The sequence below is a fragment of the Monodelphis domestica genome, chromosome 1 (genome assembly GCF_027887165.1).
Source record: "Monodelphis domestica isolate mMonDom1 chromosome 1, mMonDom1.pri, whole genome shotgun sequence".
Lineage (NCBI taxonomy): Eukaryota > Metazoa > Chordata > Mammalia > Didelphimorphia > Didelphidae > Monodelphis > Monodelphis domestica.
In genome coordinates, this window is record NC_077227.1 from 485,803,459 (window position 1) to 485,830,073 (window position 26,615).

The 26,615-nt window shown below is 38.9% G+C and overlaps 2 protein-coding genes across 2 annotated transcripts in view; one reads left to right on the forward strand and one right to left on the reverse strand.

Annotated features, from left to right (window-relative positions):
- The first annotated feature begins 1,706 nt into the window (after positions 1 to 1,706).
- On the forward strand, positions 1,707 to 13,852 carry LOC100026305 (creatine kinase B-type-like). The gene is given in 4 exon segments (XM_056817229.1): positions 1,707 to 1,829; positions 12,163 to 12,340; positions 12,343 to 12,675; positions 13,743 to 13,852. Coding segments are annotated over 4 exon segments (744 nt in total).
- Positions 13,853 to 22,167: 8,315 nt separating this feature from the next.
- SS18L1 (SS18L1 subunit of BAF chromatin remodeling complex) overlaps positions 22,168 to 26,615 on the reverse strand; it is a 63,525-nt gene continuing 59,077 nt past the window's right edge. The window contains exon 11 of the mRNA XM_001368306.4: positions 22,168 to 26,136. Within this exon, the coding sequence (XP_001368343.1) occupies positions 26,110 to 26,136 (27 nt within the window). The 3' untranslated portion in view covers positions 22,168 to 26,109. The remainder of the gene's footprint in view (positions 26,137 to 26,615) is intronic.

Consider the following 26,615-nt stretch of genomic DNA (forward strand, 5'->3'; position numbering starts at 1 on the left):
GTTTTGGTCTGGATTCAGAAACCATCAGTTCTTTCTCTAGAAGCAGCTGGCTTTTTAAAATCATGTCTTCTTTGGGATTATTTTGGATCATTGTAAACTGAGACTAGCTAAGTTATTAATAGTTGTTCATTGTACAATATTCCTGTCACTGGGTGCAATGTTCTCCTGGTTCTGCTTATTTCACTCTGCTTCAGCTCAGTTAAGTCCTTTCAAAATTTTCTGAGCTCCTCCTGCTCATTATTTCTTACAGGACAATAGTATTCTATTTGTGACAAGGAAATCACTTTAAAAGACTGATATATATTAATTTAAGGTCGCCAAGGAATTCAGCTATGTAATTCCTAAATGAAAACTCAAGTCAGCCATCAGCCTTTTATAGAGTTTAATTACAAACAGGAGGAAGAAAGGAATTAGAGAGAGAGAGAGAGAGAGAGAGAGAGAGAGAGAGAGAGAGAGAGAGAGAGAGAGAGAAAGGGGATAGAAGGGAATAGGGCTTAAATACCCCTTCCGTTTAGGCTGGGCCAAAAGGCCCAAGCCCTTAGATAGCTGGGGCAAAGAAAGGAGATCAGTCCCTATTACTCACGTGACCAAAATGGAGAAAAAGTCTCCGGGGCCTCCACCTCCAGCTTCCTTCAGAGCAAGTTTCTCAGAGCACCTCTCCAACCACTCAGAGCCAAAACTCTCCAACCAACCACCCCAATCCTCAGACCCCTCTATCTTTAAGGAAACCATCCAAGTTCCCTCCCCTCAGTTCTCACATCTACCAATCACTGTCCATCATTTTCCCTGTGTCAATGGTGGCTCTAGCTTAACCCAGGACCGCCCAGAGGTCTCTGGCTTTGCACATGTCTGTTGAAGGTCATATTCTCAAATAATTAAATCCTGATCTTTTGCTACAGCCCTTCCTAAATCCTGTTACCCTGAGTAGGGTAGAGATTGGAATAATTAAATTTTGATCTATGCTGCAGCCCTTCCTAAATCCTGTTAGGACTGAGTAGGGTGAAGATTGCAATTTCCAAGACTTGGTTCTGTCATTCCAAGTATCTCCATTGTATCAATTCTAAAATCAATCATGACTCAAAGAAATTCCTGTTCTATGCTTAAGCATAGGTCAAAGTCCTTTCCATTGTTCAGCAAAAGGTTTCTGTCCTAAAGTAATCTTAAGAAGGGAGGAGGAGGAACCTCCCATGCCAATGGGGTTCACATTCCAATAGCCAAGACCCACTATCAATAGGAAATTTTTCAAGTATGAAATTTCCCAATGGTGAAATTTCCAACATTTATAAGTCTAAGAAATTTTAAGGTTTACACATTACAATCATAAAGTATAACTTATTCAGCCATTCTCCAATTGATGGGCATTCCCTCACTTTCCAAATTTTTGACCCCTAAAAAGAACTGTTCTAAGTATTTCTGAAATATAGGTCCTTTATCTTTTTTTTTTTAATCTCCTAGGGATACAAACCTAGCAATGCTATTTCTGGGTCTAACCCTTTGGGCATAGGTTCAAATTGCTCTCAAGAATGGTTGATTTGGACTAGGTGACTGAGCTCTGGTGAAGGTGGCCTGGGAAGGCAGCAGCAGCTGCTACCATCACTGCCACCACAGCATCCTCTGATATTTACACTTTTCTGCAACTTCTGTCGCAGCCTTGCCTCCCACCATCAAGCCATTCTCCAATAGCCACAACATGCAGAAGTCTCACTATGCTGCTGAGAATGAATGCCCCAACCTCTGAGCACCCAACAATCAGGACTAAGGCACTGACTCCAGAGCTCTATGAAAAACTACCAGATAAGGTCACACCTGGTGGTTTCACCCTGGATGAGGTCATCCAGACCAGAGTGGACAACCCAGGGCACCCACTGTAAAGATTTAAATTAATATTCAATACTCCAAGCATTATTTTAATACTATTTATTAAAACCCACTTAGGGCAGAGAGAAATTTAAAAAAAAAACAGATCCAGGATAAAAAACCGCTCCCTTTTCCATGATAGTACAAGCCAGAGAGCCACGTGTGCGGAAATGGAAACTCAAAACCCCAGTCCATGTAAGGAGATGCACAAATAAGAAAAGAAAAGTGGGTTGTGGGAAATGTAGTCTAGGGTTCAAGATTCTAAATGAATACATCCCCCCATGATTCTTTGGGAGACCAGTCTCCCCAATGGATCATGAAAACATAACTAACTTATAATTTGAACTAGAGGTATATACAAATATTACAGTTTTTAAAGGGAAATTACAATAGTGTGGGGATAAGAGGAAAATAAAAGTGAAAAGGAACAAAACCAATAATAGGTGCATTGGCAAAAAGCCAATTAGGGGGAAGTCCCCTTTGGCACAAGAATGTACATTCAAAACCAAAGCATTCACACCCCCCCCCCAAGATCAAATTCACCATATCTCAAAGTTCAATCTGGATCTTCTGATGCAGCGTGTGGTCTCTGCAGGCATCTTCATGGCACCTTCTAGATTCTGGGAGGTAGTCTCTTGTTCTAAATTAGGCTCAAATTCAAGTCAAAGTTTACAAGAATAACATAGGCCTCCCTGAGGAAAATAATAATACATTCCCCCCCTGAGGAAGATACAGGGATACATGTAGGAATTTCACAGGGATACATGGTTGAGTCATAAGACATATGAACCAAGTATCAAAAACCTCAAGGAATCAAAGAAATTTTAAAAAATAACCTCTGAGTCAGATATAAAATATAAAAAGAAAAGTTGAAAAATTCTGGAACAAAGGAAAAAAAATTAAAAAAGAAAAAATATCATAAATTACAACAGGTTCTTGTAGTGATCCATGTCTCATAAGCATACAACAACAGAGAGAAAATAGAAAAAGAGACTAGATCTCAAGACAAATGGGAAATAGAATTCCCCAGTTCAACCCTTTTCTTTGCTTTTTTGGGATAATGGAGCCAGAACAATCAATGTTATATTCTTGATATAGAGTGCGGTACAAGAAATTCCTTCATTTAACACATGTTAAACAGCCGCAACCTCGAGTCTCACACATGATCAAGTCATTGTGCTTTTTGTGCATAATGTCATCAATCCCTGTATGACTGGCTTGGTTTCTTTCAACTTTTTGTGCTCACTTGGCACTATGCAAGTCAAGTTCTGTGCTCTTTTGTGGTCTGTTTGTCCTTGGATTAGACATAGTCATTGAGTAAAAGTTAAATAGTTAAATAACTAGTGGCAGGTTGCCATAGTCCAAAGCTTTTTGGGTATGCTTTTTATATGCTAGGTAAATGGACATCTTAGCTTATTCTATTGCAAAAAGTAAAAATAGTTTAAAAAAACCTTTTCAATACTAGTGATGTCTGTCAAAAGCAAAAAAGGGAAAAGAAAGGGAAAAAATCAAATATTCTATGACACATAGGAAGAAAACAAAATATTAAAATTATATATATTTCATAATTACAGAGGTATAGCATAGACTAGTTTAAAAAAAAAAAGGTTAATTTCCTCTTAGACTTAACATGATCTGCAGTGCAAGTGCAAATAAGTTAAACAAAACAATGTGAGTGCAAATGAGGTGGATAAAGCAATGTGAGTGTAAATGAAGTAGATAAAGCAATAATACATTCAAGAAAAAAAATAGTAAAGCACCAAAATATTACAAAAGGCACATCAGGTCAATATAGGTCACTACTACAGATTTTTTTCTTTGTAGTACATGTATTGCCCTATAAGGCAAATTGTGCAACAAAACAGTACAAATTCAGCAACAAGGAAGTCCAGTCATAATCAATAGTCAAATTCAATCAGTGCAAGCAATTATTCATCATCAACAGAAGGTACTTGTTTTACATGGCTACAATGAATCCATGAGTCTCTCCAATTTTTATGGCTGTTGGTGTAGTTAGTAGGACCTAGTTCATCATAAGCAGATTCAGTCGACCCAGTATGTTTGAAATTCTTTATGTACACACTCTCACCTGGATTTAAATCACGAAGGGAGAAATCAATGGGGCCTGCTTGAACAGCAGCTCCAGAGTTATACAGTTCTTTCAGTTTTGTTTGTAATTGTCTTATATATATAGCAAAGGTTGTATCCCCTCCTAACAGTGAGGTATAGGCAGGGGTAATGGATGTGCTTGAATAGGTGGATGTCCAAGTAGGATCTCAAAAGATGAGATGTGCAAATCAACTCTGGGTCTGCTTCTGAGATAAAATAGGGCCAGAGGTAGAATGTTAGGACACTTTAAATGAGTCTCTGCACAATTTGCCAGTCATGGTGTTAAATTCTTTATTTATTTGTTCAACTTGGCCAGAGCTCTGGGGATAATATGGTGTATGAAATTTAGGAATTATCCCCAAACATGAATAAATTTAAGATAAGACCAAATCAGTAAAATGAGTTCCTTTATCTGAATCAATATGTGTTGGCAGGCCAAAACAAAGAATAATTTCTTCCAAAAGGATTTTAGCAACAAAAGCCACTATGGCATGAGGAGTAGAAAATGCTTCAGGCCGCCTGGTCAGTTGATCAACTATGACTAGGCAAAATTTATACTGTCCAGGTTTTGGCATAAAGATAAAGTCAATTTGTAGATGCTCAAATAGTGTGTAAGCAAGAGAACATCCACCAAAGTCTTTTCCTTGAAAGGTGTGTTGATTAAAGGCCTGGCAGGCAGGACAAGCTGTACATACTTTGGAGGCAATTTTAGTTATTCCAGATGCTATCCATATTCTTTTAAGAGAGTCTACAATTCCTTGGATGACAAAATGGCCATGTTTATGAATGAAGGAAGAGAGAAATCTGGTTATAGAAAGCTCTAGGGATCAAGGGTTTGCCATCTGATTATACCCATACTCCATTAATCTGTTTTGCTTTGAATCTCTGCTTCAATTTTTCTACTTCCTTGTCATTATAAGAAAGGGATAGACCCATCTTATCAGTAATTATTAGTGGCATAATTAATTCAGGTCCTTCTAAAGCTGCTAGTTTGGTTGCCAAATCTGCTTGGCTATTTTCCCTGGAGACAGGGTCAGTGCCACCTGTGTGTGCAGAGCAGTGAACAACAGCTATAGCTTCGGGAGCTGGATGGCAGAAAGAAGTTCAGTAATAAGGTTTGCCTTGGTAATACATTTTCCAGCTGATGTTAAGAATCCCCTCTGAAGCCACAGCATGCCAATAGCATGATATATGCCAAAGACATAGCGGGAGTCTGTGTAAATTGAGACTCTTTTATCTTTTGCAATGATACAGGCATGTTACAAAGCTGTGAGTTCTGCACGTGGTGCTCTTACATTTGAGGGCAAGGAAGCTGCCCACAGAGGATCAAATTCAGTCACTACTGCAGCTCCTGTATAGTGCATGCCATCTCCCATAAATGAAGAACCATCTGTAAATAATATCAAATCCAAATTATCCAAAGGGGTATCCAGTAAATCATTACAAGGTTTATCAATAGTGGACACTAAAGATGTACAATTGTGTAAAGATTCTCCAGAAATTGGTAAATCAGGGAACAAGGTTGCAGGATTAAGAACTCCATAGCATTTTAGTGTGATATGTTCATTATTCAATAAGGTTATCTCATACCTAGTAATCCTTTGGTCAGTAAATTCCTGTGTCCTATGTCTTAATAACAATGCCTTGACCTCATGTGGGAAATTATAGTCAGAGGGCATCCCAATACCAGATCAGCAGGTTTGGTTACCAATAAATCTGTGGCAGCCACTCCTCTAAGGCATGATGATGTTCTGTCAATGACTAGGTCAAGCTGGACTGAATAATAGACTACTGGGAATTGAGCAGGTCCCAAAAGTTGAGTTAGAACACCTGAAGTTACCCCTTTTTGTTCATGGACATATGAGGTAAATGGTTTATCATAACTTGGTATGCCTAAAGAAGGGGCAGACAATACAGCTTGTTTTAAATTTGAAAGAGCTATTAGGTGTTCTGTTTCCAATTTAAGTGGTTCAGGGATCAAGTTTTTCATGAGTACTACAAGGGGCTTAGTGATTTCCCCATAGCAAGGGATTCACTGCTGACAAAATCCTGTTGCTCCAAGAATTGCCCTCAATTGCTTTTTAGTGGTAGGAGCACTTAACTTTTGTATATTTTCAATATGCTTGGGAGAAATTAAACAGGAACCAGCAGTCAGGATGAAGCCTAAATATTATAGCTTGGGGAGATACCACTGAACTTTATCTTTGGAGACATTGTGGCCTCTCTTATGTAGCTCTAAGAGGAGATGATTGCTATACTCTTGGCATGCTTCAGCATTTGGTGAAGCCAGGAGTAAATCATCCATATACTGAATTAAATGGCTATATTTAAATTTTATGGCATCTGTATCAGCCCTTAAGAATTGTGTGAACAGGATGGGGCTGTCCATGAATCCCTGAGGCATATGATTTCATGTCCACTACGAGCCCTTCCAGGTGAAAGCAAAGATATGCCTGGAGTTTTCATGTGTGGGTATAGAAAAGAAAGCTGAGCACAAGTCTACTACTACAAAGTCTGTAGTTGTACTAGGAATAGAAGAAATAACAGTATTTATGTTAGAAATTACAGGATATCACTTTATAACGTGATTGTTCATAGCTCTCAGATCCTGGACAAATTGATAGAGATGCTTGCCATTGGGCACTATTTTTGGCTTTTTAACAGGCAGGATGGGTGCATTGTATTCAGATTTGCAAGGAATTATGATACCTTGGTCAATCAATGAATTTATTACAGGTGTAATGCCATCAACTGCCTTCTTCAAAAGAGGGTATTTAGGAATGGAAGGAGGTGGGCTAGATTTTGTTTGAATTTGGACAGGGACAGCCGATTTAAGTAGGCCAATATCAGAAGATGATGTGACCCAGAGAGACTCAGGTATATCAGTTGGGATCTCAAAAATAGGAGTCTCCTTCATTTCATGAGTATCTGAAAGAAGTACAGGGAGTAAATTTAAGGATTCCTTAGGCAGTTCTGGTATCATAGAGACATCTGGAGAATAAGTTATTGTGGCCCTAAGCTTGCATAAAAGATCTCTCCCCAGCAAATTTATAGGGGAGCCAGGTATTAAGAGGAAAGAGTGTTCCACACTAAGAGGTCCTACAGACACTATTCTAGGAGAAAGTTTGGGAATTTTAGGGGTATCCCTGATACCCCCACAATATTTATTGAGGCAATGGAACTGCAATCCAAATCAGGTGTACTCTTCAATACAGACCGGGAAGCTACAGTGTCTAAAAGACAATCATAATAGGTGTTACCAAACTTTAATGTTACATGGGGCTCATCAGTGGGGGGGGGGGGGGAGGCAGTGGATAGGGACAATGGGCAGTGAGACATCAGTGTCTGGAAAATAAAGGTTGTATCCTCTGATTCCTGTGCCCCAACGCACCCCCCCAAACACACACACCTTCATAATCTTTGGGTAGTACCTTGGGCTCCCTGCTGAGGGGAAGTAGCACCCTGGATGGTTCAGGAATGAGCTCCACTCAAAATTTACTGCTGTGGGGTCATTTGATACGAGTTGTCAGGTGCCTGATTTATGTCCCTAGGATTACTGATGTCAGTCCTAAAGTTATGATTTCTGAAATTACCATTGTAATTATTATTTCTATAATTGTTCCTTTGATAATTTTTCCAGTAGATATTGTTTCTTACTGCCTGGAACAAAGTCCTACATTCCTTAATTACATGGCCCTTCCTCTGACAGAATTGGCAGGTAGGGGACTGATAGTTAGATTCTTGGAGAGGGGTTAGTGCCATTGGTTGGGCATCATGCCCCTTGTCTTGTTTATCAAGTCTATCCTTTAAAGATTTGATTTGTTTTTTCAAGGTTTCTATGACATTGTTAGCCTATTCCTGTTTTTCTTTTTGGCCTTTAAAGACATAAGCATCAGTGTTCCTCAACTCTTCAAGGTTCTGAGGCTACCGTGGGCAATGCTTCTTAAAATAATCATAGACCACCCTGCAAGAGCTGTTGACAAAATGTCTCTTTATTTGCTTAATATCTTTGTCTTTAGAAATATCAAGGTCTAGGTACTGACCCCCAAGCTCAATGAGCTTATCCATGAATTGTGAGGTGTTTCATCATTGGATTGTCTAAGGCTTTCAAATTTTGACCATGCTTCTGTATCCTTGGGGCATTCACACATAGCTATTATAATTGCTTCCCTACAACAATTTAATTGCAACCAGTCCTTGGGACTGTTATAATCTCATGCAGTATCCTGACCTGACCAGTGTGCTGCACCATGCCCCCAAACCTTGTTAACATGAGAGATGATCTTATTTTTCTTACTTTCCTTCAGAAAAACATTGAGCAAATTCTCAACATCCTTACAGGATGGATCATATTGATAAAAAATATCAGCCATTTTCATGATCACCACAAGAGGTTCACATGCAAAACTAGGTATATTATATTTCAGTTTTCTAATTTCTTGAGGAATGAAAGGTATATGGTGTCTTAGGGTCACCACATCCCCATTGCATCCTATTTCAGGCACTTCCCTTAAGGGGAAATAGTTTTCATAGAAATCATTCAATGGCTGTGGTCCCTTAGAGGTTGACTATGGGATACTGAGGCAACATGGGTAGGAACAGGTACTGTAGTAGGACAAGATTTCTTTGGGGTTGGGGCTGGTCATGGTGTGTGAGAAGGGACAGAAGAGGATGGGGGATTAGAAGAAGGATTAGGGGAGGTAAGATCAACCAGGAATTGCAGAGCATGAGAGAGATGTTGCAGAGTATGAGAACAAAGGACCTGTACCTGATGTATAAGAGAAGGGTGTCTCATCTCCATTTCAGGAGAAAGAGGATTGTCCTATTTGTGGTTCAGTAACAGGCTCGCAAAATTCAGACTTGTTTTGGATGGGATCAGAATTTTTCATTAGATCATATATGTGTTTGAAATTTTTTTGATTGAATTTTCCTGTTGGCCTACATTTCTTCTTTAATCTCTTGTATAGTAGCATTTTTGTCTTAATATTGAAGATCATAAAAATAAAATTTCCTAGGAGTACAAGGAGAAGGAGGGAATTCAGAATCTTACATGCTTCCAATTGGGCAAAAAGCAGAAGGCTTTCATTCATGATAGTATTTATGCTGCTTAGAATTTTGATCAAAAATGTAAAAAATAATGTCTTTTTAATTGATTTATTTTTAAATTATTATTATTATAAGGGGTAGGGTAGAGTAAGGGAGGGTATTTCACTATTTTTATTTTATTCTTTTTTTTTTAATTAAAGCCCTTACCTTCCATCTTGAAATTAATACTATGTATTTGTTCTAAGGCAGAAGAGTGTTAAGGGCTAGACAATGGGGGTTAACTGACTTGCCCAGGGTCACACAGCTGGGAAGTGTCTGAGGCCAGATTTGAACCCAGGACCTCCTGCCTCTAGACCTGGCTTTCAGTCTCTGAGCTACCCAGTGTAATAGAAAAGATTATCTGTGGAACTATTTCTGGTTACAATGAAGGATATACTCTGGCTTGACTAGAGAGATACTAGGGGGAACCTGTGAGTGCCTTGTTATAATAGAGAGAGATACTTCTGAGAGATAGAGAAATACTATTAGAGAGAGATATTCTGGGGTTGCCTATTGATCACTACTGATGGCTAATAGATCAAGATATTTCCTACCCTCCACCCTTCACCTCCCAGTTTTCCACCCATGCCCCTATTAGTCAGTCACCTTTCTATGTAACTCAAAGGTGAACTGTGAGATTTAGAGAAGATACTTTTCCCCTCTTTCTCAACTAAGGAGGTTTATTGGGAAAAATAGGACAAGGATGGAAATTGAGGTGAGAAGGATAAGGTTGTCCCTAATCTATAAGGAGGGTTAGGAAGATTTTGGGAAATGTCAATCATGTCACAGCTGTGACCCAAAGTCTGTCAGGGAGATATGAAGTACAAGTGATTTTCTTCTGTCTTCTTCTAATCAGCCCAGTATATAACGATCAATCACCAACATCAGCTACACCAAAACCTCAGCCTAGGTCAGGAAAAAAACCAGTCTCTCCCTTGGTCAGAAACCAAGGCAATCTCCCCTTGGTCAGAAGCCAAGCCAGTCTTTCCCTTGGTCAGAAGCCAAGACAGTCTCTCAGTTTATCTTCTGGCCAGGCTCCAACTGACTTTCCTGGGAACATTCTATTTGGAAAGTTCTTTCTTGATTGACATCTGAGGTCCTTTACTCTCTGTCTTGCATGCGTGAAATTCTCTCTTCCTTCATGCCTCTTCCACACCAGCTGAACCCTTATTATTATTTTTTCATGATTTTATTGGATTTTTATTCCTAAAGGGGAAAAATAATTTAATTATTTATTTGTTGCTGCCCTCTAGTGGCAGCAAACAACCACTGTAGCTAAGTGGTAAAAGGTTTAAAAAAGAGAAAAAAAAAGAGGAAAAAAGAGGAAAAAAACAGTGCTCAATATTGACCTCTAGTGGTCAAGAGGCAGCACTACAACTGGGAAGGGTTAGGGGTGTGGTTAGGGGTGAGTTTCACAGTAAGGGGTATAATTAGGGACTGTCAGAAAACAAAATAGATGATATGATTACAAAATTGGGTGGGGTCTGAAAGAGACAGAATACGGCAGGTTTGGTAAAGCAAGGAGGGGGCTGAGGCTGTTGAAAGAGGGCCAGGACCTGCCTTGCCATGGCAAAAAGTCTAGTAGAGGCTAATAGGCAACCAGGTGCCCAGTGGGGAAAGGGGGCTTCCCTTCTGGGCTGGGCTGGGGAAAAGAGATTATACTCACCAACTAGAACAGGAGCCGGTCGGCAGAAGAGACAGAAAGCTCGGTGGTGTGCCAGCTACAAGAGAGGCCAAGCCAGGCATGACTAGGCTTCAGCAGACACAGGAGCATTAGCAGCACTGGGGTGGGCCCAGGGTGCCATGGTTGAGGTAGCAGTTTGAGGCAGTGGGGGAGGAGTGAGCCTGCCACTTAGCTGGGGTTTGACCAAGCTGTAGGCAGGAATAGCCAATCACACTGCTTTCCAGACCATGGGTGAGGAGTGGCTTCTTCACCAAATACCACACATTCAGGCAGCTGGGGCAGTAAGAGAGCTACCAATAGGACCAGGTGGAAAATATCACAGCTGCTGGAGGCTCAGAAGGTGGAAGGAGAGCTAAAGGAATGAGCTGCAGCTGAATGGCTGGAGTCAGAGTTTGAAAACTCCTAGCAGAAGATCAGCTTTTGGTTGCAAACCAGTAGCAGTTTTAAACCGTCGGGGATTTAGGCAAGCTGGTGCTTTAGTGCCAATTGCTAACAGCTGCTGGAAGCAGCTGCACTCTGGTAGTGCAGCCAGGGCAGAAACTGCTGACTTTTAAAAAAACAGCTCTGAGTTCTGTGATAAAGGATGGAAAAGTTTGCAATTTGCAAAACTGTGAAAGAACTGAAAAGTACAAACCTAGGTATGATTGACAGTGGCATGTGACCAAGGGTCACATGGGAGTCTGAGCTGGAGGATCTGGGAAGACTCCATCTTGCCCCAATGGACTTTTCCTTCTGGGCTCCTGAGGAAGTCAAGAGGAAGGTCTGAAGAGGATTTTCCCTATGTTGAACTGAGGAAAGTTTCCTATATCTAGCTGTTGGCAGCATTCATTCTCACTTGGACATCAGGACTTGCTTGGACATGTAACAACAGAACCTGGCTCAAACTGTTTTTTTGGACCCCTGCTGAGTAAGATTTGGGAACTTGGTTAAATTTTAGTTTAGTAACCTAGTTAGCATAGTTAGTTAGTTTTTTAAATAAGAATAAGCATAAGTAAATTCCTAAGCCCTTATTCCTTTCCCTTCCAAAACAATTAAGTAGATTTTAATATGTTTTTTCCTCTTGTGTTTTCCTTATCCAAAATCCTATCCAAACAGTTTGGCGAGCCAGCTCATAGTTCCAAAGTCCCATCTGGGTCACCAAAAATGTAAAGATTAAAATTAATATTCAACACTCCAAGTATTATTTTAATACTATTTATTAAAATCCACTTAGAGCAGAAAGAAATAAAAAAAAACAGAGCCATGATAAAAAAAAAAATATTCCCTTCTCCACACTGGTATAAGCCAGAGAGCTACATGGGTAGAAATGGAAACTCCAAACCCCAATCCATGTAAGGAGAAGCACAAACAAGAAAAGGAAAGAGGGATTGTGGGAAATGTAGTCTAAGGCTCAAGATTCTAAATCAATACACCATTCATCATGACAGTGGGCTGGAGATGAAGAGAGCTATGATGTGTTCAAGTTGCTATTTGATCCAATCCTCGAGGACAGACATGGAGGCTACAAGCCTTTGAATAAGCATAAGACTGACCCCAACTCTGACTATCTACAGGGTGGTGATGATCTGGACCCTAAATATGTGTTGAGTTCTTGTGTTCAAACTGGCATCGTAGATGAGGAGAGCACCATGCCATAGAGAAGCTCTCTGTGGAAACTCTGACTAGCCTAGAGGGTGCCCTGAATGGGAAGTACTCTGCCTTGAACATGACTGAGCAGGAGCAGCAGCAACTGATGGATGACTACTTTCTCTTTGACAAGCCTGTCTCCCCACTCTTCTTGGCATCTGGTATGTCCCAAGACTGGCCTGATGGCAGGGGCATCTGGCACAATGACAGGAAGACCTTCCTGGTGTGGATCAATGAGGAGGATCACCTGAGGATCATCTCCATGCAGAAGACAGAAAACCTTTTCAAGACTATGAATTCATGTGGAACCTGTGGTAGAGACATGAAGAGAGAGAGGTTTTACAGGACAAGCCAAGATGCAAGAACCAAGGCTGGGGACCTGTCTGTCAATCAAGAAGAAGGTTCCAAATGGAATGTTCCTAGGAGAGGCAGTTGAAGCTTGTGAGGGGGAGACCTTGGCTTTGGGCTCTCTGACCAGGGAGAAATCTCTGCTCTCTCTGGGGGGGTGACTGACCAAGAAAGGAGGCAAGCCTAGCTGTAGAGAGAAGAAGCTGAACTGATCTTATTTAGTTTCTGTCCCAGACTGAAGGACCCTGGGGGACGGGGGGGGGGTGCTTCTGGAGTTAAGATGAGAGACCTTGGTGGCTTTGTGAAGAAGAAAAGATTTTAAACAGTTGTCCTCCATCTCTCTAACTGTCCCTCTGTCACAGTTGTTACTGGACTACTTTCCCAAACCCTCAAATTCTTATTATAGAGAAACCCTCATCCCTCTTTCTTCAGTTTCCTTGTCCTGTTATCCCAATAAACCCCTTACCTGAGAAAAGAAAGGAATAAGTTTTTTCTCATAAATATCATAGTCCAAGGGGAAGGGGGAGGAAGCCAAAGGCTTCAAGAAGAAACTGGGAGGGAGAGGGTTGGGGAAGGGAGGGAGTGAAGGGAGGAGGAGGTTAGGAAATAGATTGATCTATCAGCCATCAATAGGGATCAGTAGACAAACACCAGAGCATTCCCCTGTGGCAGTATTCCTTTATTTTTCTCTCTATCTCTCAGTATCTTTCAAAGTACTTCTATCTCCATTGTAACTAAGTACCCTCAGGTGTGTCCCCATACTAGCAGCTCTCTCTAGTCACTAAGCTAGAGTACATCAGTCTTTGCAGCAACAAGAAATAGTGTCACACAGATCACCCTTTCTATTTCAAACCCTAACCAGTGCACAGGTTTATATGCTGGTGTCCACATCAAACTTCTCCACCTGGACAAGCATAAGAAGTTTGGGGAAGTGCTGAAGATGCTGAGGGTGCAGAAAAGGGGAACAGAGGGTGCAAACACAGCAGCTGTGGGTGATGTCTTTGATATCTCTAATGCTGACTGGGCTTCTCAGAGTTGGAGCTAGTCCAGAAGGTGGTGGATGATATGAAATTGCTTATAGAGATGGAGAAGTGTTTGGAGCAGGGCCTGTCCATCAACGATTTCATGCCAGCCCAGAAATGAGCAATCAGTAACCCCTCATTCTGCCACTTCCTAATTTGTTAGACAAATGAATAACCACCATCCTATCTTGCCTGTGGCACCCTGGGGGCTTTGGATATAGTCCACCTAATCATGCTGTAGAGAAGGATATGAGGACTTTAATTACTTTGAGAATTACATGCTCATATCCTTTGACCATTTTTAAATTGGGGAATGACTTGTATTCTTACATATTTAAAGAATTCCTCTATGTATTTAAGAAATTAGACCTTTATTAGACTTCTTGTAAATTTTTTTAAATTTTATGATTACTATATATAACTCTCCAACCTATTTCTCCCCTTTAGTTTTTGACTAACACACTACCTATTTGCCCTATTTTCTATCAACTCCACACCCTTCTCTTATTTCCTTCTCCTCCTACTTTCCTATAGCATAAGATAGATTTTTATACCCCAATAATTGTGTATGTTCTCACTGAGCTAATTCTGATGAGATTCAGGTTTACATTTTCCCCTGCCCTGTAAAAGTTCTTTTATGCCTCTTCTAAGATTACCTACCTATTATATTTTCCCCTCCCCCCTTCTCCCAATGCATTCCTTGTCTCCATGCCTTAATTTTATTATTTTTAGATATCATCCCATCCCATCCAACCCTTGCCCTCTTTTTATGTATCCTCCTTCTAAACACCCCAATAATGATAAAAATTCTTAGGAGATTACAAGAATCATCTTCCCATGTAGGTATATACAGTTTAACTTTATAGAATGTCTTTTGATTTCTCTTTCCTATTTACCTTTTCATGCCTCTCTTGAGTTTTGTATTTTGTAGAGAGTCACATTTTTCATTCAGTTCTGCTCTTTTCATCAGGAATGTTTGAAAGTCTTCTATTTCATTGGATGCCCATTTTTTGCCCTGAAGAATTATGCTCAGTTTTGCTGAATGGATCATGCTTAAAGTACTGGCTCCTTTGCCCTCTGGAATATTATATCCCAGGCCTTCTGATTCTTTAATGTAGAATCTGCTAAATCTTTTGCTATCTTGACTGTTGACTCCATTGTATTTTAATTATTTCCTTTTGACTGCTTGCAATATTTTTGTCTTGACTTGCAAGTTCTGGAATTTGGCTATAACATTATTGGGAGTTATCCTTTTGGAATCTCTTTCAGGAGGTGACCAGTAGATTCCTTCAAATTCTATTTACTCTCTGGTTCTAGAATATCAGGGCAGTTTTCCTTGACAAATTCTTGAAGGATAACGTCTAAGCTCTTCTCCTGATCATGGCTTTCAGTGCCTCCTTTACCAAGCTATTGACTCTTTTTTCATGTTTTCCTTTATCACTCATTTATTTTCCCAAATTTCCTTCTACTTGATTTAAAAAATCTTTTACTTGACTTTAAAAATCCTTTTTGAGATTTCCCCCATTAATTCTTTTTCTTGGAGGCTTTGGATGCAACAGTATTGACTTTGTTGTCTTCTGAGTTTGTGTTTTGGACTTCCCTGTCACCAAAAGAACCTTTTATGTTGTTTCTTTTTTGCTCTATAAGTAGGGTCAAGGAAGTACTATTCCAAACTTCAGGTTCTTTGTGCTACTGTATTGAGAGATAGCTCTGGAGATCTACAAGCTTTCAGTTCTTCTAAAGTGGTACGATGTAAGGAGAGATGTGTTTAATATTCTCCTGGTCTGTGAATAATCACAAGCATTTTCTTCTGCCTTGGAACTGTGACCAGGGTCCCCTACTTCCCTGTGACTGCAAGCACTGAGGGGTATTAGTCTTCTTCCTCATTCTGAGACCTCACCCTAGGACTGTGACCTGGATTTGTGAATGGGCAATGCAACAAGTCTTGCACCCAGAACAAGCAAAGGGCTCCTTGTATTCTCCTTCTGAGAAGTTCTCCAACCCATCCCCCCCTTATCATTTGTAACTGAGAAGTCCAGAAACCTTTACTGCTGATGTAGCCACCCCTAGGGTTTGTTGCCATGGTGGGGCCACCTTGACCTGCTCCTTTTTGTTCCACTTCCACTCCAGTGCAATAGATATTTTGTGTGGGCCTTCTAAGTTGTTTTGGCTGAAAAATTATTTCTCCCCATAGTTTTGTTGCTTATGCTGCTCCAGGATTTGTATTAAGGAGTTATATCATAGTTTTTTTTGGAGGATAATTTGGAAAAGACCAGGTGGGTCTGTGTATCTTCTCTGCCATCTTAGTTTCTCCCTCCCCCTGAGGCCTTTTGGTTCTTGAATGGATCTGGCTTCTGATGAAATCAATGTCCATTGCAAAAGATAGAATCTAGAGAACTTTATCATCTATAGAGAATTCCTCTTCCATTGAGCCTTTTTACAGGATATCCTCCATGACACTGATGAACACCTTCAGGGAGCATATAGCTTCCTGTCATGTCTAACCTAAGTATCACTGGACAGTTTTCTTTGCATTACTTTGTCAAGGAATTTTGTAGAATCTTAATATATTTGGGAAAAGACAGCATGGTACAATGGATAGAGAACTAGCCACTAAACCAGGAATATGGGTTTACTTTTCACCTTGTAAAAAAGAAGGGGGATTCTTTTTTTATTGAAGGGTTTGATGGTTGGTTTCACTGGTTAGGATGTAGTATCAGTGGAGAAGTTGAGAGGACCAAGTGATCAGGAAAACAGGATAAGGTAAACTCTGTTGAGAGAGGGAAAAATGGCAGGCTCTCTCCCTCCCTAGGGTGAACAGGAGCAGGGGCTTGAAATAAACTCCAGAGAGAAGGAAAGATGAATGCCTCTCTCTCTTCTCAAGGGATATCAAACAGATTATACCCTTTGAGTCCCTATGAGAGCAAAAGCTGAAGGGATGAGATGTCAATTCCCGTCAGCCACTTCTGAGGAAGCTTTATGATTTACCTTCCTCAGTGGAGCTGTGTGGCAGACCTTGCCCGGCCTTGCCACAGAGTCTGGATTCAAGCTTTGAGACCTGTCCATAATCACCTACACCCTTCCTGCTGTAGAGATAGGCCAGACCAAATCTGACTTGTGAACTAAGGATTTATTGATGGAATAGGGTAAATAAGGTTGAAGGAAAATGGGAGGAGGTTGCCTTGTCAAGTTACTCCCACAGCAGCTGGATGGAGAGGCCAATGCCCAAGCCCACAAACGCCTCAGTCCCTTTCCCAACTGACTGCTCTCTTTATGAGCTCTATGCTAGTATATCCTAAAGACCAAATCTTAAATCAGTTCAGGGAAGGCAAGGAGAGACCAGGAGGAACCAGGAGGACTGGGCTCTTAAGTTTTGAGAGAGAGTCCTGGTCAGCACTACCTCTGGGTCTGTGATTCTTGGTAGCTGGTGGAGGAAAAAGTAGATGGGTTTCTTTGGGGAAAACAGCTTCAGGAATTAAAGGCAGGAAATCTGGGTCTTCTCTTTTGGCTTGGGGGGTGGGGGAGATCCTTCAGCCACTCAGGAACTGAACCTTTCACCTTTCAGTCCTGGGACGGAAGACCTAGCACTCTCCAGAATGCCCCCAGCCAATGGTTCTCTCCCAGAATCCCTTGTTGTTCAAACTGCCACTCCAGCTCCTGTCAGTCAATCTGTAGAATTCCAAAGCCTTCCTTGCCAGTCCCAACAACCTCTGGCACACGCTATGTGACCCTAGACTAGCTACTTAATATCTTAGTATTCTGGGCAACTCTCTAAGATTATATGTGCCAGAGAAAGTGCCAATCTGCACTGGTAAAGAAGGCTTTCTCCTCTATGACCTCCCTATAGTAATAAAATTAATTCATTGGCTTAATGCACATTTATTCAGTGTCTACTCTTTGTCAGGCACCGGGCTAAGTGCTGGAGATAGAAAAAGAAGCAAATGAAAGATAGTTTCTGCCCTCAAGGAGTTTACATGTTTATAAAAGCTGAATACAGGTTAAATAGGAAATAATTTAAAGCAGAGAGCACTGGAATTAAGGAGTTAGAGAAGCTTCCCTGTAGAATGTAGGATTTTAGTTGGGCTTTAAAGAAAGTCAGGGAGATCATGTCTCCTTTTCTCTTATCCTTAAAATACGAATGGAGGCAGGTCCTTAAGGTTACATTTTACTCAATACAGTTTGAAAAAATTAAATTTGTAAACAGCAGAACCTTATACCTCCAACATTCTTAGTTAATTCTTTGTCTGTGATGATGTGGTCTGCTATGAAGAATTGTATGTGAAAAAACTCATCCTCCTATTGGCATTCATGCTTATAGAAGTACATATTTGGCACTCACATTTTTATGGAAGCATGTATTGATTACAGAAAATATTCAAGATAGTTGTTGTGGTTCCTCTGTGGGAAACAGCATGGGGTAGAGCCAAAATGGCAAAGTAACAGGAAGAATAGCCAAGAAATCCCAACACAGTCCTAGGATAGTCACAGACAGTATGTGTCTGAGGCAGATCTTGAACCCAGATCTCTTCCTGACTGGGTCCAGTTCTTTAGTCACTATCCTATACACCTCTGGACTTTAAAAGTGTTTTATGTATATAAATAACAAAATTTGGGACCCAATCTGTACTACTTTTCTTTGACTACATGACCAGCCATTTTCTCATTGGTTTTATACATGTCCTTGATAAACTTTAACATGCTTTATTGCATGTCAATCATTAGTGGCAAATGCTTCACTCTCACCTTATGCTCTCTATTGTCCTTCAGGCCACCTCCAAAAAAAATCTAGAAAATATACTAGACAGAGTTTTGATCAAGAAATCTAAGAAAAAAATGTTTTCAGTCATATTTCAGCAGGGGGAAAGAGAGAGGTTTGTGGATTTGGGAAGCAGAGTCTGCCTTGTACCATAGGAGCTTTCCTGTGGGCAAAAAATAAGAGAGGACTGAGGTTTTCACCAGAGAAAGAAGGGCTCCATAATCCATCCAGGGGGACCCCAACCTTGTGCAGGACATAGGAATCAGGACCAGCCAGCAACAGTGTGATGCACTACCCAGCTCCTGGTTATAGATGCAGGGCAGACTGAGGTGGGGACAAATGCATAAGATCGGTGGTATAGGGTGAGGGAGTACTGACTCGAGGCTATGTAGTAACTGAGTAAAACGTTCAGAAGCAAATAGTGGCTTATGTGGCTCTTCCTGCAGGACCTGAGCAGGTTCTCAGTTCCAGCCTCTAGCTCAGTCTGAAATTTATAGCAGAATAAGTAGTGCAGGTCATCTAGATTAAAGGGGAGGTTGCAGTTGTCACTATGAACCTGCAAATCTTTCCAGCTAGCTGATAGTGTTTGAGTCCAGCAGCAGTTTTCTGTGGCTTCCAACTAGGGGCAAGCTAAGAATGTTGGGCAGACCCAAGCCCAGGCCAGAAACCTGCCAAGAAAGCAACTAAAGAAACCAACAGGACAAACTCTCAGCCCAGATCCAGAAATGTTCAGAATCTGACTCTATGAAATGAGGAATGAGGAAATTAAAAAAAAGAATTCCACCATAAAGATCTATTAGGGTGGCAGGGACAATCAGTGAGCAACCCTAGAAGTAGGGAATGATACCAAAACTTTTATAAACAAAGTCTCAAAGGAAAACATACCTTGGGCACAAAGGCAACCTGAATTCCTGAAAGCAATTAAGATAACTTTTTTTTATTTAAAAATGGTTTTATGGGATTAGGTTTAAATCAACATTTCATACCCTACACCAAGGCAAATTCAGAATGGGTGAATGAATTATATGAAGGAAACTATAAGTAAGTCAGGTGAACATAGAATAGTTTACCTGTCAGATCTATGGGAAAGGAAAGATTTTAAGACCAAACAAGATAGAAAATATTACCAAATGTAAAATAAATAATTTTGATTACATTAAATTAAAAAAGTTTTGTACAAACAAAACCAATATAACCAAAATTAGAAGGGAAGCAACAAATTGGGGAAAAAACATTATAACAAAAATGGTTTTATAAATAAAATGAGAGCATAGAGGAAAAAATTGAAAAAGATATGGGAGCTATGAAAAAAAGAACTGAGAAGGGAATTAATGGGGCAACTGGGTGGCTCAGTGCTTTTAAGACAGGCCTCAGACATTTCCTAGCTGTAAGATCCTGGGTAAATCACTTAACCCTCATTGCCTTGCCCTTACTTACCACTCTTCTGCCTTCACAACATAGTATTGATTCTAAAATGGAAGGTAAGGGTTTTATTTTTTTTTTAAGTTAGTAAACAGAAGGAAGCATTTAGGAGAAAGTGATAGGGGGAAATATGTAATTAAAAATCATAATTGCAAATGAGATGCATTCACCCCTAAAATGAAAGAGGTTAGCGGAATGGATTTAAAAGCAGAATCTAACATTATTTTGTTTACAAGAAATATACTCAAAACACAAAGATGCACATAGAATTAAAATTAGGGGTTAGGGCAAAATTTGTTATGCTTCGAGTGAAGCATAAAAGGTAGGGGTTGCAATCATGATCTCAGACAAAGCAATAACAAAAACAGTAACTAAAAGAAATAATCAATGATACTACAATTAGCTGAAAACTACCATAGATAATGAATAACAGTACTAAACATATATTTACCAAATGGCATAGTATCTAGATACTTAATGGAAAAATGTATTTAATTAAAAATTTAATTAAATTTGGTACATTTATGTTTAATGAAACCATAAGAGTAGGGAACTCAAATTTACTCTTCTTTTTTTCTATAAATTTAAACAAACAAAAGAAGTAAAGTACTTGAATAGAATGTTAGAAAATTTAGATCTAGTATCCCTCTGGGGATTACTGAATGGGAATAGAAATCAGTACTAATTTTCATCTGTTCACAGCACCTTCAAAAAACTGGCCATATATTGTGTCATAAAAAGGTCACAAATAAATGCAGAACAGAAATATTAAACAAATCCTTTACTGATCACAATGCAATAAATATATTCAACCAAAGAACACTGAAGAAAAGATTCAAAATTAATTGGAGACAAAATAACTTATACCCTAAAGCAGGGGTCCCCAAACTATGGCCCACATGTGGTCCCCTGAGGCCATGTATCCGGCCCCCACTACACTTCTGGAAGGGGCACCTCTTTCATTGGTGGTCAGTGAGAGGAGCACTGTATGTGGCAGCACCTCAAAGCACGGCTTCACTCACATACAGTACTACTTCTGGTGACATAATTCTTTGTGTGGTACCTTAGAATGAGGTGCTGCGCAAAGGATTATGTGGCTGCACAATGGAAGACGTCAGCATGGTGAGCAGCGATCTGGGGGAGGGGATTCCGCACTGTGTACACTGCTGCCCCGTTAGGGATAGGGTTAGGTTTTTATAGTCTGGCCCTCCAACAGTCTGAGGGACAGTGAACTGGCCTGCTGTGTAAAAAGTTTGGGGACCTCTACCCTAAAGTGTGGGCATGTCAAAAAACAAACCATAGAAACACTTTATATTTTCATTTAAAATGACAACAATGAGACAAAATATAAAAATTTTGGGGATTCAGCCCAAGTAGTCCTTAGGGGAAAATTTGTATTTATTATAAGAGAGAGCGGATCAAATTGTTCATACAGCTACCTTTCCAATTCCTGCAGCCTCCTCTTCCTCTTATTGGAGGGCTGAAGGTTGGGCATTAAATTCCTCCTAAAACTTTCCTTTAAAGAAACCTATATCTGAACTTTCTAGCTAACTCTCCACTTTGCTTGTTCAGCTCTGCTTGGCTTGAACTCCATAGAACATGATAGTCTCACCAGATATTCCTTTATTGACCCCCTTTCTTTTGTGTGTTATTTTCCCCCATTAGATTGTAAGCTTGTTGAGGACAGGTACTGCCTTTCTTTTTTCTTATCTGTATCTCCAGTGCTTTGTACAGTGTTAAACACATCATAGATGGTTAATGTTTATCAAATTGAATTAAAATCGAATTGGAAAACCAACAAGTTAAACAATCCCAGTTAAAAGCCAAACAGCATGTAGACTTTATAAAGATACTGTCCTGTTGAGACTATAGTTTTTGTATCTTTTATCTAAATCAATATTTTAAAATATTTGTGGGCCAAATCTTAGCAATTCTAAACTATGAAGGTAGTATCAGGCATTGTTTTGGCATCTAGATATATACAGGTAACAATTATTACTAATACTTAAGTGTTCCAAGTATTTTCTATATTTGTGTTGTTAAAATTGCTTTCTAGTGATTTGAATACTATGAGGATCAATTTTACAATGTGAAGGAAGTCTTAGTATTATTAAGTATATTGAAGTATTATTGTTTGCTGTAGACAGAGAAGTAATAAACAAGGCTAACAGATGCCTGAACGTGATTTGATGAACAACATATTGAGAGTTAAATTGAAACTATCAAAGTTCATAGAAACCACATAATACGGCATTAAATATGATTTTTAGAAGAACCAGTTTATTAATAGGTTACATCAAAAGCATAAACTTCATTTATACACTGAACTCAAATCTGACAGAAAAAAAATTAACAGTCAAGATGATTATTGAAAAATGTACTGTACTCACAATTGACAGAGACTAAATGGATTTGTTCAGTAAACAGGAATGTAGTAATGGCTGTAAATTTCAAATGAAAATGAAAACACTTTTCCTCTTTTTACAATCATGAATGGATGCTATAGACTCGTCTCTATAAAATATCTGACAAAATCAGAGGTTCACTTAGTCTCTACCCATATAGACATATGAAGGCTTCCTTTGAACTTTTAGGAAACCTTTTCCCACCATGATACCTTTAACAATGGCTTTTGAAATGAGTTCCTAATAATATTTGCAAAATTCTAAAGCTATATCATCAAAAGACACTGTTCAACACAAAACTAGGATGCATGATGATCTTTGCATACCAGTCTCTTTTTTTTTCAACAATTCTGAAAAAACGTCACCACCATTTCTCAAATGTATTATGATATGTCAGACAATAAGGGGTGAGTATGGGCATCCATTTCCCAAAGCCCCCAATTGCTTCTTCACTGGTCTTCAATCAAGTCTTTCATTGGTTTATAAAAAAGTACCATCAACACACTCTACGATCAAGTCATTTTAGCCTAAGCCTTTTTAAAACATTCAATATTACAGAAGTTGTGATACAATTGATGAAAAAGTCAGAATTGCTGGCATTACTTTTCCTTCCCACAAAAATACATAAAAATGGACAACACATTAAATAAACATTTTGTTATTAACAGTTAGAAATATTAACACCAAAAAATCATGTATAAATTAGGAAATAAATGTACAAACTATTTTCCAAAGTGCTCTTTTAAATATATACACAACATTCAAGAAATTCTTAATGTAAGACATTTCAAATTGGTACAGTAGTGGTAATGTTTTTTAAATGTCCTTTTTGTCTCAAAAGTATTGTTTTAGTACTTTAAAAATGTACATAAGAGGCATATTTCCATTCTGGCAAGGAACAAAATAAATTGCATCTTCTTTGCTATTTAAAACTTTAAATATTTTCAACGGGAATTTTCAAATTCCTTGAATGAATTTTCAAATTGGTTGTATTAGAATTGTAATGAAGGGAAAGAAATGACACTACCAGAGGGGATAGATCCCTTTAATTCAACTGCTCATATAATTTTTAGCTATTAAGAACTGCTAATTTAGCAATGGCAGAGTTCAAGTAACATTTAATACAGATAATGTTAAAACAAACAAAAAGCAACATATAAAGGAAGAGCAAATATCTTTCTAGCAAATTGCCTAAAGAAAGAAATGGATTGAAATTTGAGGTGAATAAGTTCCCTGTCACAGGAGGTGTTCAGGAAGGGGTTAGATAACTATCTGACAAGGAGGCTGAAGAGAAGATCCCAGCTTTGGTTGGAGGTTAGTCTCTGGGATCTGTTCCTTTTCTGAGATTTGGGGAAGGTCATGGAAAGTCTTTGAAAGTAAAATGGAAGCGTTAAGAATGACAGCTAAGATGGGCAAGGAGCATGGATAAAGAAGTCCAAGGTACTGGCTTTTATTACAAACCCAAAAGGATCTCCTGGTACTGTGAAGTAGCTCTGGGCTGTAATGACTGGAAGCAGAGAAGCCCAGATTTGGAGTCCCTTCTAATTCGAAGTCATATGATACTAAAATACTAAGTTAGAGCTTTTAAACCTGAGCTGCCGAGAGGCTAGCCCCAGAGGAGTGCTGAAATAAACTCAGTAAATTAATACCTTAAGATTTATAGTTCTCAAAGCTGATGACATCTGTTTGTCATAGTCTATACTGACAAATCACTTTAACTGTACTAAGTTGAGTTATATACAACTGTGTATATCCCACACTAGGGAGATAACACAACGGAGAACTGGAGGTATTACCAGTGGAAAATCTAATGAGTATAATGAAAAGAGACCAAGAGTGTGTGGCCTTTTAAGAAGAGAACTATTTTTTTTTTTGGCCACTAGATCCATCAAAGATGATATGAAGAGATTCGGGATGGAAAAAAACAATCTTCTCTTCATTTCATCACATGTTTACAAAGCAATTAAATACTACTTGTTGATCAATTTTATCAATTGATGTATCTGTTGGTGGATTGAGAGGCAATGAAGAACAAAAGGAAAAGCACTGGTCTGGGAGTCAGAAGACCTAAGCTTCTCCTTCCTGTTCTGCCACGAATTTTCTATGTGATCTAAGGCAGGTCATTTCCCTTCTTGAGGGCCTCGGTTTCTCTATTTGTAAAATAAGAGGGGTAGAGTAGATGTCCTCTAAGGTCCCTTTTAGTTCTAAATTTCTGTGATTCTGATCCACTGGTTTTTTTTTTTTTTAGGAAAACAAATGTATATGCCTCAATATGTCATATCTATTTTTTACTCAAGTTTTCAAAATATAAAACCTATAACAACAACAATAAAAAAGACTATCTTCACCAGAATAACACATATTAAAAAAGATGACATTTCCTTCAGGTTATATTTTGTTCTACTATAAAGATTTGTGTTTAGTTGAAGTAATTTTCCCCAGTTATTTCTCTTTTCCTGTTAAGCAAAAGTTTTGTTATCCAGGGAAAGTTTGATCGCATCTCAAACATATGATATTAGACATTTATTCAAATTTTTCCTTTAATAAAGTTGTTCAAAATGAGTTCCTCTATTGTTTATACAGATTTTAGGATCTCAGTCTTAATTTTCACTTAGAAATTAAATTAGCTACAATTCACTAAACAAACTTTCACAAATTTCTACTTTTTAATTTGTCCAAAATAGAACATGAATTGTTAAAGGGGAAATATTTATTCCTTTTCTTAAAGCCTGATCTATATTCCAAATAAGTCCCTGTAGGAAAAGAGGCAAAATAAACTTATCCCAGAAATACATCTTTAATTATGACTACAAAATTTGCCTAGAGATCTGAACTAGAAGAAATAATATACAAAAAAACAACTAACCACTTGACAGGAAAATTTGGCATTAATATTTAAAATATTTATAAATGTAGATCTAGCACATTAAAAATGCAAATGCCAGAAATGTTTTATTAGATAAACACAGAACAAAAGCAATACTAACTTCTAATGGACCAATCCCCAAAGAATTCCCTTTTCTTTCCCTTCATACCATACTCCTCAATTTATATTGTTCACTAAGATACCTCTATGGATTCAGACTCTTGAATACTTGATCCCTCTTTACCTTTTAATACAAAAAAATGTAGAGCTTCTCAGCTAGACTGAACCAGAATGAGACATGAGTATCTAATTAGTAAGCACTGGAAAGTATTGTTTATAATATCTCCAGTAAATGAAATATTTATCTTTTTCATTGTGTAGCATGGAAATGGACATACCACAAAGAATGCCCCTGCCCCTAAAGCAGTATAGTTAAGAGGCATACGTTTGAGAGGCAACCATAAATCACGGACAAGCTGCATTGCATTCAGTTAAACAGAAGTTCCTAAACTACATTAGGATGAATAGAGAAATTAGACCTAAGGTCTGTTTGTATGAATACATGGATTGCAGAATATCCTAGATGTTTCCCGTAAATGGGCACAAAAAACTGATGATAAAATGACCCCTAAAGCTATTCAGAAACATCAAGAATGGGAAGAAGAGGAAGGAGAAAAGAAAAAAAAAGTTGCATTGTAGCAACATACAATACTATACACAGCACCAAATATATCAAACCATTAAAGCATTGTCTTTTTACCAGTATAGTGCACTGCTTCATAACCGGCATGAAATGAACACTGTTCACATACAGACGCTGCTTTGTGCTAAGGGGTAACCGACATATTACAAGTAGTCAAAACCTTCTGTACATCAAGTTCCAAAGATGGACGTAGTATTGAAATGAATCCAACAAGGACACTTGTCCCTTATTGCTGGTAATTTCCATACTGGCCCTAAAAGAGAATGGGAATGAGGTTATATTTTTGTGGTCAGTGAAAAGAGGGTTCTAAGTCCCTAACTACAATGGAATTCGAGATTGTCTTTGACTGAAGCCCACCAAAAGCATATAATATGAATGAATTAGTTATTAAAAATCCCCTTCCAAGAAATGATCCATCTTATGATGTGGCTTATGGCTATGCTACCAATGAGTTTAAAGTGACACTTGAAAGCTGGAGACCTAAAACTATTTTGCAAACTTGGAAACTGTAGTTTCTTCTGAAAGGATACTGAAATGAGAAAAGGCAAGAGTACCTTGAGGGTTCTAGAGGAGTGATGGGGAATAAGACCTGGCCGGTGTCCCCTGTAGAATACAAGGGAGATGGTACCCTCGTGAACTGACTCAGTTATCTGGTTAGAAGAAAAGAATACCTACCAGGCTATCACAACTTGATGAAAATATCCCTTATGATCGCTTAACTCTTAACGAGAT